Source organism: Aphelocoma coerulescens, chromosome 8, assembly GCF_041296385.1.
Source record: "Aphelocoma coerulescens isolate FSJ_1873_10779 chromosome 8, UR_Acoe_1.0, whole genome shotgun sequence".
NCBI lineage: Eukaryota > Metazoa > Chordata > Aves > Passeriformes > Corvidae > Aphelocoma > Aphelocoma coerulescens.
In genome coordinates, this window is record NC_091022.1 from 8,922,142 (window position 1) to 8,937,696 (window position 15,555).

Genomic DNA, 15,555 nt, shown 5'->3' on the forward strand with positions numbered 1-15,555 from the left:
CACCCTTGCACCATCCTGGTGGGGAGCCAGGAGGCGGAGGGGGCGTTTGGTGGTGTCCAGGTTGGGGTGGAGGACGTGGCTGCCCTGCTGCTCTTGGCACTGAGGGGACGGGAGCGCTGGCTGGTGTCCGGGCTGAGGGCGTGCGACCCCCGGGAATGCTGAAGGTGCTGGAGCCCGCCTGTACCGGGGCAGAGGGCACCGAACCCCGGGGGTACGGAGGGACCCCGCTCGTTCCCGGGCCGAGGGGCCGGGCCCCGCTCCGCCTCGCCCCTCCGGGGGCGGAGCCGCCGGCGGCACCGCCCCGTTTCCGGTGTCATGGCGGCCGGAGCGCGGCGGCGGCCGGGGCCGGGGCGCACCGCGGGGCAGCGGCGGGGCAGCGGCGGGACGGCGATGTGAGGCGGGACGGCGCCATGTCGGGGTGCGCGTGGGGCGCGGCGCCGCCGCTGCTGGAGGCGCTGGGCCGGCTGTGGGAGGTGCAGGCGCCGCTGGGCAGCGGCTCCTCGGCCTCGGTGTACCGGGTGCGCTGCTGCGGGGACCCCCGGGCCCCTCCCGGCGCCGTCAAGGAGTTCGTGCCGCCCCCGGGGCCGCGGCCCGGCCCCGCCCGCCGCCCCGGCGCCCGCCCGCCCGCCGCCGACTGCGCCGAGTACGGGTTCCGCAAGGAGCGCGCCGCGCTCGAGCAGCTCCGCGGGCACCGCAACATCGGTAACGGCACCCCCGCACCCCCCCCTGCACCCCCCCTGCACCCCACCCTGCAGCCTGGGCACCCCCTGCTCCCCCCGACCCCTAAACACCCCTTCTCGGGGACCCTCGTAGGCACCCTAGAGCTCCCCCCAGAGTAGTCTCCCCCTGGCCAAACTGGTGTCTCCAAACCACCCTCCCAGCCAGGGAGGGGAACTCCCAACTCCTTTGGAAATACAGGCAGCCTCGCTCCCAAACCCATCCCTAGGCCAATGTGCCCCTCGGATTGGCACCCCTGGGTGGGCAGGTTTGAGGGCCCTATCCTGGACACCCCAAAGCAGCCTCCCTGCAGTGGGTGCTCCCTAGTATCCCTTTGCGGCAGGTTCCTGAGTGCCCCACCCCTTCCCTGGGTGGGGGATCTGCAGGCGACATCCCCAGGGTGGGCAGGAGAGATGGGCAGAGCGAGTCACTGCAGGCCGGGCACCCTTGAGTCCTCCTTTGGGCAGGGTGCCAGAGCCCCAGCAAGGGCTGTGCTCCCTGCGGGATAGCAGTGGGACAGTGTGTTCCTTCTGGGCTGCAACTCTTGGGCTGCCTTCATGGGTGGGAATGAGCTTGGGAAGGGAGGAAGCCTGTGTGTCAGAGGCGGTTGCTGGAAGTGCCAAAGTTCACTCACTACTGATATTTTTTGTCGGTGTGAAATGCTTTTTAATGCCACAGTGTGCCTGGACACCCAGACAGCAGTCGGGTTCCCACTCTGCAAAGTTTGTCACAGGATGAGATTGACGTGTCTCTAAAGAGCGGCACTGTGTCCAGTTTGCCCACTGGGATGTGCTTATCCACATCCCAGAGATTGTCCTTCTGAGCAGGAGCACTTGGCCCTGTCACTTTAGCAGAGCCTGGGGGCTGTTGTGAGACCAGCCTATCCTCTGAAGCCCGCAGGGGTGGCATGGCTGGTTTTCCCTTGCTTCTTCCTCTCTGGTTCTCTATCTCTCTGAACATCATCTGCTACAAAACATCTGAGCTGCTTTCCGCAGCTTTTGTGGTCTGGGGCGGTGGAAGGTGCTGGCTGTGTGCTCGTTACCGATGCCTGTCCCCGTGTCTCGTAGTGACACTGTATGGCGTGTTCACCAACCACTACTCTGCCAATGGCCCGTCCCGCTGCCTGCTGCTGGAGCTGCTGGACATCAGCGTGTCCGAGCTGCTGCTGCACTCCAGCAACCAGGGCTGCTCCATGTGGATGATCCAGCACTGCGCTCGAGATGTTCTGGAAGCCCTGGCTTTCCTGCACCACAAAGGCTACGTGCATGCGGACCTCAAGCCACGAAACATCCTGTGGAGCGCAGAGGAGGAGTGCTTTAAGCTCATTGACTTTGGACTTAGCTTCAAAGAGGGGAATCAGGTTTGGAATGCGCTGCTCTTGAGGCAGATGGCTCTGTGTTGTGTGGCTCTTTGATGTTTTTGACGTGACCTAATCAGAGTAGGAGCTGAGCTAGTGCTGAGGGTTTACTGGGAAAAGCTAAAAATGTTGTCTGGCCCCAGAAACAGAGCTCACGTTCCCATTCTCCTTGCATGTCTCTGGTTTCTGTTGATGTCTTAGCCTTTCTGCTATAAATTCCAATGTTAATGATGCACTGAGGAAAGTGGTGTCTCAGCTTCCTGGGAAGTTTGCTAGCTTTTATGTGGTCAGATGAGTGGGAGCACCCAGAAATGCAGAATTCCCTTTTATTATCCCTTATCATGTGTAGTAGTAATGCAAGCTTTGCCATCAGCCTCCCCAGTCAAGTGTGTTATCTCTGGCAGTGTCCTTGTGCTTGTCTTTACTTTCACCCTATCTTCAGCAGCCTCCCTTCCTCAGGAAGTCTGGATGTTTCCTTCCCACGTGTATCAAAAGCCCATAGTCTGGTCCTGGGTGGGCAGTGTCTGTTCTTTACTGACACAGTCTCTGCCTGTTCTACTCTGCTTTTCCCATTGCTGGGCTCTTGCTGCATCTTCTTGCTGTCAGTTTTGTTTTGGTGATACTGAGTTGTTCGTTGGTCCTTGTCCATTTTATTCTCTTCCATGGCTTCTGATGGAAGCAGAGAGCCTCAGGAGGTTCTGCTGTTGGCTTGATAGAGCTTCCATTCATCCCTTCCTCTCTCAGTAGTGGCCTGTGAGGAGTCCCAATAAAGCTTTTCCATCAGGTAACCTTGTAGCACCCTTGCCTTTAATCACTGGGTGATGAATGGTAATTTTTTCTGTGTCTTCCTACATTGTCATGGTTTGTCCCTATTCCACTCACTTTACTTGCTTAGCAGTTTTAAATTTATATACGTTTTTACTGGTTTACCTGGTATTGACACTACAGCCCACTGATTGTGAATATCAGAGGGTTGTGTGGGTGACCTATCTCTGAATTCTTGGGTACAGGAGTTGTTTTTCATGTTTGGACTTCTTAACTCCTCCATGTTGTCTTCAGTTCTCCCACATTCTTGGCTGAGTTTCTGGTGGTAATCTGTTGCTGTCTATCAGCAAAATACACACTCCTGGTGTCCTGTGTCTAATGCAGATATTTTTATTTAATTCAGGTCTGTGTTTTGCTGCTTGCTGTGTGAGTTGCCTCATAATAGTTGACTGGGTTTTATTTGTTTCCATGGTTTCTTCCAATCTGCTTTCTTTGGGCTGAGTTTCCTTTGCCCTTTCTGAGAAACACACTGGTTATGTGGGTGAACCTTCTGACCTTGCTTTGAATGTGCACCAGGTACAGGTGTCCCATCCCCACCCCTGCCTTGGGCTGCAGCCTACATCCATCATTTCCTTATCTGAGTCAAAGACCATGTTACTTTTATCTATGACAGCCCTGCCAAGCTTATCCTTAATCAATTTTTCCTGCCATTACTGTTTAACAGGGAATGGTTATACACAGAGCAAGGTCTCAACTGCTTACAGCTCTGAAAATGCTTTAGGTGGTAGGAGTGAAATTCCATCTTGCTCTTTTTGCTGGTGCCATTCACCACAGTGTTTTCTCTATCTCTAAATGTTGTTTGGGGGGCTGCCAAGTTACTGCTATTGCCATGCTGGAGGTTCTGCTCCCTGCTGATAGGAGGAGGGACACGGATGAGCACTTTGTGTATAATTTTTAAGTTCATAAACCACTTTTGAGCGCTGTTGCCGGAAGATGTCTTCTGTAAACTTTATTTTCAGTCAGAGAACCACATAATCTTGGTCTGGATATATTCTTGTGGTAAGAATTCCTAATCCTGTGCCTTACCCAGGAGGAAGTACGCTTGCATATTCTTCTGTCATTCCTTGAGTTGCATCAGTGTGTCTAAAATGAGCCCCCACATGTTAAAAAGACATAGCATGCAATTTGTCTTTGGACACTTAGAAGACTTGGCTGGACAAAGCCACAGCTGACTGACCAGGTACTGCCTGGGAGCAGCAGGCTGGACTGGAGCCTTCAGAGCAGCCCCTCCAGACAGTACTTGTGTGATTCTGTAATTCCCTATTTTCTTAGGAGCAGGCAGCATGTGGGCATCTTCTCTCACTGTGCCAACCACAGCAGCTGGGCAGGTATTGATTGCTGCAGCACTTGAGGCTTCAAGGGGAGATGGAAGAGGTGCATAGGAAGTGCCTTTGATGATTTCCTTGTCTGAACATTTTAGCTGCCTGCTTCATTCTTTTAACATTTTGTTCCAGAGAACATCAGCACTTGAATAATGGCAGCAGCTCCTGATCCTCAGTGCTCAGACAGGGCTGTTTGTGCTCTCAGGCAACCGACGTGGGAGCATATTGGGGGTGTTCAACCCTTATCCCAAAATTTCTAGCATCTTCTGCATGTAGGAGAGGTTAAAAGGCCAGTCCACAGGGACATCCAGCCCCTTCCTCCCAGCAGTGCTGTCTTTCAGAGGTCAGATGTTAGGGCTGTTTTGCTGGGAGATGTTTTTCTTCCAGACAGTCCTGTTTGTTCCTCAGCACAGCAGTATAGGGAGTTGAACTGCCTGCCTCGCACAACTGGCTGTACAATGCTTTCTGTCAATTTAGCAATAGTATTTTGGGGACCCATTTGGAAAGATGTCAGAACTGATTTAAGGGTAGAGTGGAGGACCTGAGTGTGGGCAATCAACTTTTTCTGTGTGTTTGGTCTCCTGTAGGATGTGAAATATATTCAAACAGACGGGTATCGGGCTCCAGAGGCAGAACTGCAGAACTGCCTGGCGCAGGCAGGGCTCCAGAGTGAGACGGAATGTACCTCTGCTGTGGATCTGTGGAGTCTGGGAATCGTTTTACTGGAAATGTTCTCAGGAATGAAACTGAAACATACAGTCCAATCTCAGGAATGGAAGGTGAGACAGTTCTTGCTTGCACCAAATTAATCCTCCTGCTTCTTGTTCATAATCTGGATTTGTGAGGTAGCACCTGGCAACTAGGTAGTGTTTCCAGGATGTTTATCTAATCCTATTGCCTTGAGAATTAAGGTCTTAAAGACCCACCTGCCCTGTGGGACTGGCATGTCTGAATGCTGCCTGTGTTCAGGTTACTGAAATAGGAGTGTTCCAGGAGTCTCTGTTTAGAGCCTGTGTCTTGCCTGGATTTGGTAGGCAAGCTGTGCTGGCTGTAGGTATGGCACAGGAGGAAAATCAATGGATGATGTCTGTCAGCTAGTCCAGCAGCACAATGACAGAGGAATTACTTGCTGGGTTTAGTTTAATGTTATCTGTAATTTGGAGATCTTCTTGTAAGTGTGTATCCTGAGAAAACAAGAGGAAAGCTCTGTATTGTGAGCCTGGAGCCTGGCTGTCCTCTGTTCCGTGTGAAATAACTTTTTGTGTTCCCCTTCCCAGAAAGAGTATCCTTTCAGCATCACAATCTCCACAGTAACAGAAAATTTTCCTGCATGTGGAAATTTCCAGCTTTTGCACAGGCAAATGGGAAATATTTCATTTAATGTGAGCCTGCTAGTTTGACATGTGAGGCTTGGCATTGGGGATCTCTCACAAAACCCCAGAGCACCACAGCCTTCTGCATCCAGTCTGGAAAATGGTGGGGTATTGCAATCTTTGCACAGTCTGGTTTTTTACCTCCCTAATGGCTGTTTCTTTTTCTTTCCAGACAAACAGTTCTGCCATTGTTGATCGCATATTTGCCAGTGAGGGGGTGGTTAATTCAGCCATTCCAGCTTATCACCTCAGAGACCTTATCAAAAGGTACCGTAGCATATTTGATAACTATTGCTTAAAGATGTGCTCTGTAAAGTCAAGCCTTGCTCTCAGCAACTTAGAGCCCACACCTCACACTTTCTTTTTCTTTTTTTCTTTTTCCAAATCTCCCACTCTGCTGGTAACAAGTGCAAGCATTAGCAGAGATGTTTCAGTTCCTCTGATTTTGGCACAATTTGGAGTAAGCACATAGAGAATACCAGTCATGACGTTGATCATTTGCTGTTTCAGTGCTTTGCACTTTCAGCCAAGAGATTGTATTTGGAGAAAACTGGAGACTTTGCTGCTTTTGGGGATTGTTATCATAAAAATGAGGGAGGGGGCAGAAAGTGCTGCTCTCCACTGCTGTCAAGATTGAAGGGCAGCTCTTCTGAGGAGTCTGCCAAGGGGATTGTTTTCACTGTCCTGTGACTGTGCTCTGAGGCTACAGAGGGAATGAGGACACAACTTGGCAGAAATAGTATTGGGAGCCTCTGGTAAAGCCAGGGTAGGGATATTCTGAGGCAGGCTCTGGGTTATTAGCTGCTTTGAATCCCATGTGTGAAAAGATGTGGGAGCACCTTGGAGTGTGATCACTCTCATGAGACTGCATGTATGCCTGAGATGTGGGATGAATGGCCTAAGGAGCTGGAGCATGCTGTGTTCTTGTAGACTTGTAGGTGAGCAATTCCCATTATTTGGTGCTGAGAGACATTGAGAAGGAAAGCCTGCTCTACCATCTACCCAAAATGCTTTCAGGGGATCCTGGTGTGCTTCAGCTGCAAATTGCAAGATACGCTTTCTGCTCTTCTCCTTGTACGATAACCACCCCAAAGATAGGATGTTCCTCCATGCTGGCTTCCAGCCTGAGTGGAATTTGTCAGTGCAGGAATGTACCATGCATGAACATAAAGGTGTCTTCTCTTGCAGCATGCTTCATTGTGACCAAGGAAAACGAGCCTCTGCTGAGAAGGCTTTATGCAGCCCGTTCTTCAGCATTCCCTTTGGTAAGCTGTGCCTGTGGCCCCTGCTCAGGGCTCTCTCAGCATGTGCTGGAAGCAGCACAGAGGGCAATTAACTGTTGTTTCTGGGTCTGTTCTCGTTGCTGCTCCTCTGTAGCACTTGCCAACTCTCCATGGCACCACAGGAGGGAGGTCAGAGTGATGCCTGTGCTCTCAGTGCTGCCTGGCCATCCAGCCCCACAGGCTGTTGCTTTTTCTTAGCTAGACTCTGATGAAATTCTGTCCCCAAGAGTGTATTGGCAGCAGCACTCATCTGACGGCACAGAAATAACCAGGATATTTACCTAACATTCTGACTGTTGAGGTGCTTTTGAAGAGTGCAGTGCTATATATGGTGAGCGGATGGGTTTTCTTATGCCAAGTGTTTCCCAGTTCAGAAATCACCAGGAATGTGAGCACCTTGGGCAGTGGCTGGTGGTGGCATCTGCTGCTGCCTCTGCACAGGTCAGATAGTCGCAGTGTGTTTGTGTGGTGTGAGCCTGTTTCTGCAGTGACTGGTCTGCAGTGACCTGTGTGGCAGGTCATGGACAGATGTCAGTGTCGCCTTCATCTGGTGCTGTCCCTTTGATTTAATAAAATAGTGATGTTTCCTCAAGACCTCCCTGTGTGGATTGCAAGCAGTCAGGAAAAGGTGGGATGAGACTTCCCTGTTTAGCCTTGTGTCCCTCCCTGTTTTCTGTTCCAAATGCAAAATGGAAGCATTCTCCAGAGCTTGTCTGCTTTCAAGAACACCAGTGATGAGCTGTGCATCCAACTTTTCTGCAGAATAAATTAATGCTTCAGCTGGGCTAGTATTCTGCCTTGAATCTTAGCCCTGCTTTTCTTAAGCTCCTTGGTGTACCTTGCAGAGAAGAGTATTAAGTATTGCTTCTTATAGATACTGATATTTCTGTATGTTAGGCAAAGGTAACAAACTCATTCCTGTTTTCATACTTCACTTATGTGTGAGAAACTGGGACTGTTATAATCAAAGCTGCCTTCCATGGCTGAACCTTGCAGCCAGTACTGCTTTAGAGCAGACGGAATTGTATATTGGCAGTGCTTTCTGGCCTGGTTTTAAACACACAGACCTCTAATTGTACTGAGGAAGGTGCTTCTGTGGTTAGTGCTAGGAGCTTATATAACAGCTTCCATTTTTCTTAGTTCTCTTTGCTGCTTCTTTTCTTTGCCAAACTTGCACATACGCTTGTCTGCACAAAGAAGCATTTACTGCTCCTTTCCCAGCAAGTCAGAAAATGATCTGTCATTGCCTTTCACTTGGACACGGCTTTTCTGTTTAGAGCAAAGACAGCTGAGAATGGCTTTCCTTGTCATATACAGCCAAGTCTTGACTTTCCAGTTCATCAAGTTCTTCCCCGTGTTGTCAGTGTGCTTGGTGTCACCTGGCATTTGAAGAGGAGCATAGGAGCTGGGCAGAAGGTACCTCCTAGGGCAGAGGGGTATTGCAAGAAATGTATTTGTCACTTGGGTACAAGAAGACCAGGTGTCTCTGAGTTCTAGAGGTTAGTTTGTCTCCCTCTCTGAAAAAAAGACATATGAAATGAAGGACAGGTTTACTTTAATGTCTTTTCTCCCAGGTAGCAAGTGACAGGACAAGAGGAAACAGCCTCAGGTTGCACCAGAAGAGGTTTAGATCAGTTATAAGGAAAAATTTCTTCAGCAAAAGGGTTGTCAAACATTGGAACAGGCTGCCCAGGGAAGTGGTGGAGTCCCTGTGCCCATTAAAAGATGTGTAGATGTGGCTCCTGGGGACATTGTTAGTGGTGGGCTTGGAGTTCATGATTTAAAAGGTCCTTTCCAACCTAAACTGTGAATAAAAGGGGCAGCATATAACACCATGGTGACATTTAAATGTTCTTTCAGTCTTCATTCATCTAATGTGTCTTGGTTGCAAATACTCCTGTGGAAGAATAGTCGTAGAGGTTTGCTTGGAGCTGGAACATGGCTGGTAATCTGAAGGCAGCACCTTTCTTCAGAGGGCTGCCCCTGAGAGCTGTTGGGGCATCATCTGTACTGATAAGGCCTTTCATACTCTGAGCTTTTCATAAGGGCTCTTCCATGACAGGCTGGAGGAGATTTACAGCATCTGTGCTTGCCTTGCATCTCTTCTTGCAGTGAGATCCACTTCTTCTGACTGTGCCTGGTGGAGATGTCAGCTCCCTCACAAGCATTATGTGCTTAGCTTGGAAAAGTATTTCCTAGGAAACAATAGTTCCCTTTGCACACGGTCAGAAGGCTCAGACTGGAGAAATGAAGCCATTTCCCTTTTCTCTCCCCTCTGACTGTCAAGTGGCAGAGCTATGAGGTCCTGCTATTGTGTTCAGCTACTGTAGCTGCCAAAACAAATAAGCACATTAACACTCTCCAAGTACTGCAAGTTGGGGGCCTAGATCTTAAATTCATTAATGGCCTGTCACTAGTGTACAGGAACATGAAATCAAGCCTTTTTCCTGGAGAAGTGGCACTGTCCATGTGGCTTTGAGTTTAAAGAGGACTGGTTATCCTCAGGATGTGACTCTCATAGTTTGTCATTAGCCTTTCCTCCTTGATTGCTTCCTTCTCCCACAGTGGCATCTATGCTACCCTGTTCTGGGCCATCCTGGAGCTGCTTATTTTCTAGAGGCAAGTGCTCTGTGTCCAGCACCCAAAGGGTTTTATTTCTGTTCCTGTGAAGTCCTTCACAGGATCACTGCTCACTCACCTTGTGGCCATGCCTGATTTTACAGCACTGCATTGTTTAAGTAGCTTAAGTGTGGTGGTCTTCAAAACAGTAGATTGCAGTTGGATTTTGGGGGGAGGAGGGTTTATATGGTGTTCAGGGAAGAACTAAGAGATATTCTAAGGAGATCTGAGGCCTTTGCCTCAGTACAGCTGAAGAATTGGAATTAGAGAAGCTGGCCAGCCTGTTTTCAGCTTGTCTGGGAGCAGTGACAGGAAAGGCAAGTTGCAGAGTATTTCTTTCATCTTCTCACATCTCCATATATATGGGGTAGTTTGTTCAACTAGCATAGTTCTTGAGGTCACATCAGTTTCTGAGACTGGGCTAAGTAGACACAATTCTAGCCTTAATTTAAAAAGCAATTTCAGATGCTGGCCTCAGAATAATTGCAGAGTGCACTGAACCCTTTGGAAGAGTCAGTGCACAGGTAAAGATAAGATGGAAATGGAGAATTCAGACTAAATGCAGTTAATAGTGGAGAGAAGCAAAACTGTACTGCAAAGAGCAGCAGGTGCTTGAGTATAATAATGCATATTGAGTCAACTTGCTGTTTGCTTGCTCCTTTGACATTGACTTCATTTCTTTAATTCTGTGGGTGTCAAACAGCTCCCCATATTGAAGATTTGGTGATGCTCCCCACACCTGTGCTGAGGCTGCTAAATGTTCTAAGTGATGCTTCTCTGCAGTGTGAAGAAGAATATGAAGGTTGGTGCAATTCCCATATAGCAGTGTTGCTTTACAGACTCTGTTTTGTTTGGCTCTGGGGATGTGAGACCAAGCAGGTGAGCAATTAATAGGCACAAGAACGGCAAACAAAGAGCTGCTCAGCTGAGATTTGGTAACAATTTGGGTCAACTGCACCAACTGACAATAGACTGAGAGAGAAAGCAGAGCTTGTAGGGAATTCTTGAAGGATCCCAGATTTAAAAAAAAAAAAGTAGTTTATTTTTATTTTCTTCTTTGGTTAGATGCCCACTGAATTCATAATGTGTTTGTGGCCCTGAGCTTCTGGATATGTACAAGACTCTGAAGCCCAGTAGCACAGATCCTTAAAAATTTGCTAATGAACTATTCCAGGATCTCAGCAGAAAACTAAAATATCTCACTGGAGTTCTTAAAGTGTGGTAGATGGCAGGCATGTTGGTGGGATTTGCATTTTTGCTTGCTGTCAAATCCACGTGAGCAGCACAAGTGAGAGAGCTCTGGGGACATGAGTTTAAAGGCCGAGTTCTGCTCACACAAAGAATGGTTTGTGACAGCTACTTTAGTTCCCTTCCTCCAAGTGCCATAGCAGGCACTTGTAAATCCCCAGTGTTTTAGCTACTGGAACCTGCTGCTGGAGCTTCACTGCCTGCAGGTCTCTGTTCCTGAGCCTCAGTTCAGACGCTTCAGTCTCATTATGAGGCCATTAAGCAGTGTCAGCTTTTGCTGTGTCACCTCGTGCTTGTTTATTTTAAATTGAGAGGAAAGGAATATTTGTTGTCTGGGTGTTCTTGATGTGTTCATCTCGCCTTCACTTGTTTCTTGGCTCACCCTGGTTTGCAAAGTGAAGGACAACCAGCTCTTTCCTTTCCCAGATATCCTGGAAGACATAAGGGAGGAGTGTCAGAAATATGGACCGGTGGTTTCCTTGCTTATTCCAAAGGAGAATCCTGGTAAAGGCCAAGTAAGTGAATGGAAGGAAGAGGCTCTGTGTTCCCACGTACACTCCATGTGCTGCAGGACTGCTGCTCAGTGCCTGGAAATCTCCTGGCTGATGGCAGTGCTAAAAATAGATGGCTATTTTGAAGGACAGCACAGGTTCCTTCCTGGTTATATAAGGTTACCTAACCTGGGAGGTGCCCAAACAGCTTTAGCATGGATGGAAGGAATGAAGGGGAGAAGCCAATGGGTGGGAACGGAATTGCTGAGGATATAGACCACCAGCATACTTTCTCCCACCTTACCAAATGGAGGAGCAGGAGATGAAATCCCAATTTACAGATTCAGCTCTTTCCTTTATAGCTCCAGAGCTCTCTGCTCAACCAAGGATGGAGGGGGAAAATTAGTTTAGGAACGGTTGTCCCCATTGCAGGGGTGGGAAGGGCCAAGTGGCATAGTGCACTGGACGTCCTATTTCTCCTCTCTCTCTTTCAGGTCTTTGTTGAATATGCAAATGCTGGTGATTCCAAAGCTGCCCAAAAAATGCTGACTGGAAAGATTTTTGATGGCAAGTTTGTTGTGGCTACGTTTTACCCACTGAGTGCCTATAAGAGAGGATATCTGTACCAAAACTTGCTGTAGGCAGTAGCAACAATCAGGAGAGTTGTCTTGCTCCTCTTCCTCACATGTTTTACAGTTGAATGTGCAAAAGAGCTTCCTAGCCCTGCTTCCGAGTCACCTGTGAAGGAGAGATGCAAAGGACTTGAATGGGCTTTGAAACTTTACTGCTGCTTTGTGATGTGCCGAGGAGGCCGGGATGGCTTTCAGCGTGTGCTTGTGTGTGTGTTGTGCTTGCTCATTTACAGGGGTGTGGCTCTGCCCCCTTGGGGGGTCAGGAGTGGTGACAGTGGCAGCCCAAGAGGCTGAGAGATCTTGGCAAGGGCTTTTCAGTGATTTGAAGTGAGACCAAAGTCTTGGCCTTAGCGCTGGGCTTAGCTCCAGGGAGAGGATTTCTTTGTTAAGCTTTCCAATAATGCAAGTACTCCTCTCCAGAGTGGGGAAGAAGGAAGAGGAGGAGGAAGGCTTGCCTGCTTTTTGTTGATACCTGTTATAAATAAAGAAGCAGAAACACCATCCTCTCTAAACCAGAGCAGGAGGACTTCTGAGGCTTCTCACGTAGAGCAGAGGGAGGCAGTGAGATTGGATCTGCTGAGCCTATGGGGTTGCCCTGTTGCTGTGACCTGAGCAGAGCCGTGCATCTGATGCTGGGCTGGGGCAGTGAGATGTGGATAATGCTGCCTGTGGGGAGCTGAGCTTGCTTGTATGCCTGGGGTGGGCCAGGACTGATGGTGGAGACCTGGTCAGAGCAGTGCCAGCCTCAGTCCCAACACAACCTGTAAGCACTTTGTAGCCTGAGTAGATGTGAAAACCCTGCCGTGTGGATTCATCTTCTAGCACATACCCTGTGCTGGCACTGATGCTCCCTAGCTCTGATGCCAAATCATCTGTGATATGTAAGTGTCTCTCGGTGATATTTTTGGAAAGGAGTGCTACAGCACACAGTATTCTTTGTGTCACAGCAGGACTCCTGCTCTGGGAGTCTTATAAGAACAAATATTTGTCTGTTGTAGGTCCCACGCTTGGCTTTTCTGTGTTGCACGTTTTGGTTTTGCATTAACCCATTAAGACTTGTAGATTAGGAGCACTGACACTTTTGGTCCTTCATAGGTTACAAAAAGGGCTTGAGGCAATCTGAGATCCTGTATGGAAAGGGCTTAATCAGTCATCAGACTTGACTGGCCAGGAGAAGGTCTTTCACAGTGTCAGGGACAACAGCCACATCATGCCTTTGGGGAAGACACTGTGGTGAGCAGCATCACTTCCCCTCCAGAGCACGCTCTGCTCCTGTGACTTCAGTCAGCTGCTGGCATGGTGTAGGCAGAGGCTGTTTCCCAGGGATTTCCAAACCTGTGCACCCAGCAGAGCCTCTCCTGCCAGGGTGGGCACTCTGCTCCTGATGGGCACAGTGTGAAACAGCCCTGTTTAGAGTCACCAGCGTATTCTGGCTTGTGGTCTTGCTACCAGTTTTAGTGAAGGAGGAAAGCCCTCCTGAATTCTTTTCTTCAGCTGAAGTACTTGCGAACAGCTGCCTGAACCATCCCTGACCTTCCCTGGAATAATACCTGAATTACCTTGTAATTACCAGTTTACTGTTTGCATCTTGCTGATGCTGGACTTGCTGGAATCCTGCACTTAAAAAGTTCCTCTTGATTTTTTGCCCTGTGCGTGGTGTGTCAGGAGATCCAATGTCTGTAGCATTTCACGAGTCTGAGTTCCTCTCTGTGCTGGTGTATAGTCCTGTCTACTGTGGCCCTTCCCAAGCTCCCCCAGAAAGGACCAATCTCTGAATTCTTCTGTTGCCTTTGAGATGGTGGGCTTGCCAGGGGAAAAAAAAAAATAAAATCCCACAATGAGTTTTAAGGTGTGATTTGCTGATCAGATTTTTCTGGGAATGATGCTACTTTGGTGTACATAGCTGTCAAGCAGCCTTTGCATAGATGGGGTGTGTGATTCATTGCTTTTAATTTAACTGTCCTTTTAGTGAAGCACCTTTTAGTGTCTGGGAGGAATTGAATGATTAACTGGGTGAGGGTTTTTCCTATGTGGAGAGCAGTGTTTAAAGTATGGTTGGGTCTTGGCTGACCTCCCTCCTCAGCTGTGTGTTACTGCTGTCCCTGCGGGTTGAGCCAGGGGTCAAAGCACTTTGGTCCAGACGTGCACATGTTGAATGCCACCGAGTCAGCCGCATTGAGCTGGCAGGGGCAGACCCCAGAGCTCCTGCCCTGCTGAGTGCCAGCCCAGGTGGGGCCACAGGGAGCTCAGCTCCCCTGGGTGCAGGGCATGAGGTCTTATCACCCACAGCAGTACTGGGACAGGGAGATGCTGGGATGCAGGTATGGAACTTAAATGTGTTTTGAGTTCTCACATGCATTTGTCTAGGACTGTGAGCTGCTCTGTCATCTTTCAAGCCTGACTTTTTCAGTCAGAATTATACTTGGATTTTCAGCTAAAGATAGAGCTGTGCCAGGATTGATCTTCAGAGAGGAACTACAGCCTGTTCCTGCAGCACAGCAGGTCTTCACCAGAATTTGGCTGGGGTTTTGTTCAGCTTCTTAAACAAGGGCTAAATAAATCCTCAAGATGCAAACTCCTGCTACCAGATATTTTTCTCCAGATGTTCACTGACCAGGCTTGAGCACTGAGCTGGGTAAAAACCCCAAAGCTGCTTTTCTTTATATTCCTCCTGGCAAGAGTTGAAGATGTTGATCTCTGTCCTGTCACTGGATCCACCCTTCTGCAGGCTATGGGGTACAGGGAGGTTTAGAAGCATTGTATTGCTGTTCCTTACCCTCTTCCTTCAAAGACTTTCTGTCAAGATGAAGCTCACTCTGATGTCTCAGTGACCTGGTGCCTCGGCGCAAGTTTTAGCCCTGCTAAAACCTATGAGTTCCTTAACTCTAGATTGTATCTGAAGTGTGTGTGGTGATTCAATCCAAGGTGTCTGTCGTGGTGTGTCTGGGATGGGCCTGGCTTTCCTCATCTCCAGATGACTGCCTGCTTGAGGTGCAGAAGTGTTGAGGCTTTCCACTCAGATGCTCACTGGGTTTCCTGGTCTGTGCTGCTCCTCCCAACAACCCTCAGTGTAGCACTACCCTACACCCTAGTCGTAGGGTAACTGGTGTTTCAATCACTGGCCAAAGCACAAGTCAGCTCCAATCTTAGCTGTATTCCTAATTTTCTTCTCACTGGTCTTCAGCCTCAAAACAACATAGCCTGAGCACCGTGTTGCACCCAGGTTCTTTCCAGAGGGTTCAGTACACTTCCTCCCGCTGTGCCAGATCCTGTAACCACGTGCCTCCCTTCAGATGTCAACTGTTGTATCCCGTCATGCACCGTTGCTGAGCAGATGTGTGCTTGATACAGATGATTAATAAATGATGCTTCAGTACAAAGTGGTTGTCCAGCATGCCCTTCTTGTGGGACACTGAAATGTCACATAGCTGAGCAAGTTCTTTGTCACCGAGCACCAGGAGCGCGGTCTGGGGGGACAGGACTGTGACCCAGCCACGGCAGCGTTGGTATTTATGCTCGGCATCTGTGGCTGTCAGAACTCCTTTGCCCCTCTTCTAATTCCCAATAAAGCATTCCGTGTGCATGGAGTATGATTCTTACCCTATAGGCGTCCCGATGGGGGAGAACACAGGTCCAGCCCCTCAACTGATTCTAGCAGTTATGATGGAGTCTTCCCTAGCTTTCCCCC

General features: G+C 49.1%; 1 protein-coding gene across 1 annotated transcript; it reads left to right on the plus strand.

Moving 5' to 3' along the window:
• Window positions 1–315: 315 nt before the first annotated feature.
• UHMK1 (U2AF homology motif kinase 1) lies at window positions 316–15,247 on the plus strand. Its single transcript, XM_069022343.1, has 8 exons — window positions 316–702; window positions 1,785–2,077; window positions 4,809–5,000; window positions 5,767–5,861; window positions 6,783–6,859; window positions 10,200–10,298; window positions 11,171–11,259; window positions 11,730–15,247. The coding sequence occupies exons 1-8, from the start codon at window positions 411–413 to the stop codon at window positions 11,874–11,876; spliced, it is 1,284 nt and encodes a 427-aa protein (XP_068878444.1). The 5' UTR covers window positions 316–410; the 3' UTR covers window positions 11,877–15,247.
• Window positions 15,248–15,555: the final 308 nt, after the last annotated feature.

Bases quoted from the DNA above. Each gene is read 5' to 3' on its own strand.
- UHMK1 (XM_069022343.1), top strand. From the start codon at position 411: ATGTCGGGGTGCGCGTGGGGCGCGGCGCCGCCGCTGCTGGAGGCGCTG. The intron at 6,860-10,199 runs GTAAGCTGTGCC...GGTGTCAAACAG, and splicing joins GTTCTTCAGCATTCCCTTTG to CTCCCCATATTGAAGATTTG. The intron at 11,260-11,729 runs GTAAGTGAATGG...TCTCTCTTTCAG, and splicing joins AGAATCCTGGTAAAGGCCAA to GTCTTTGTTGAATATGCAAA.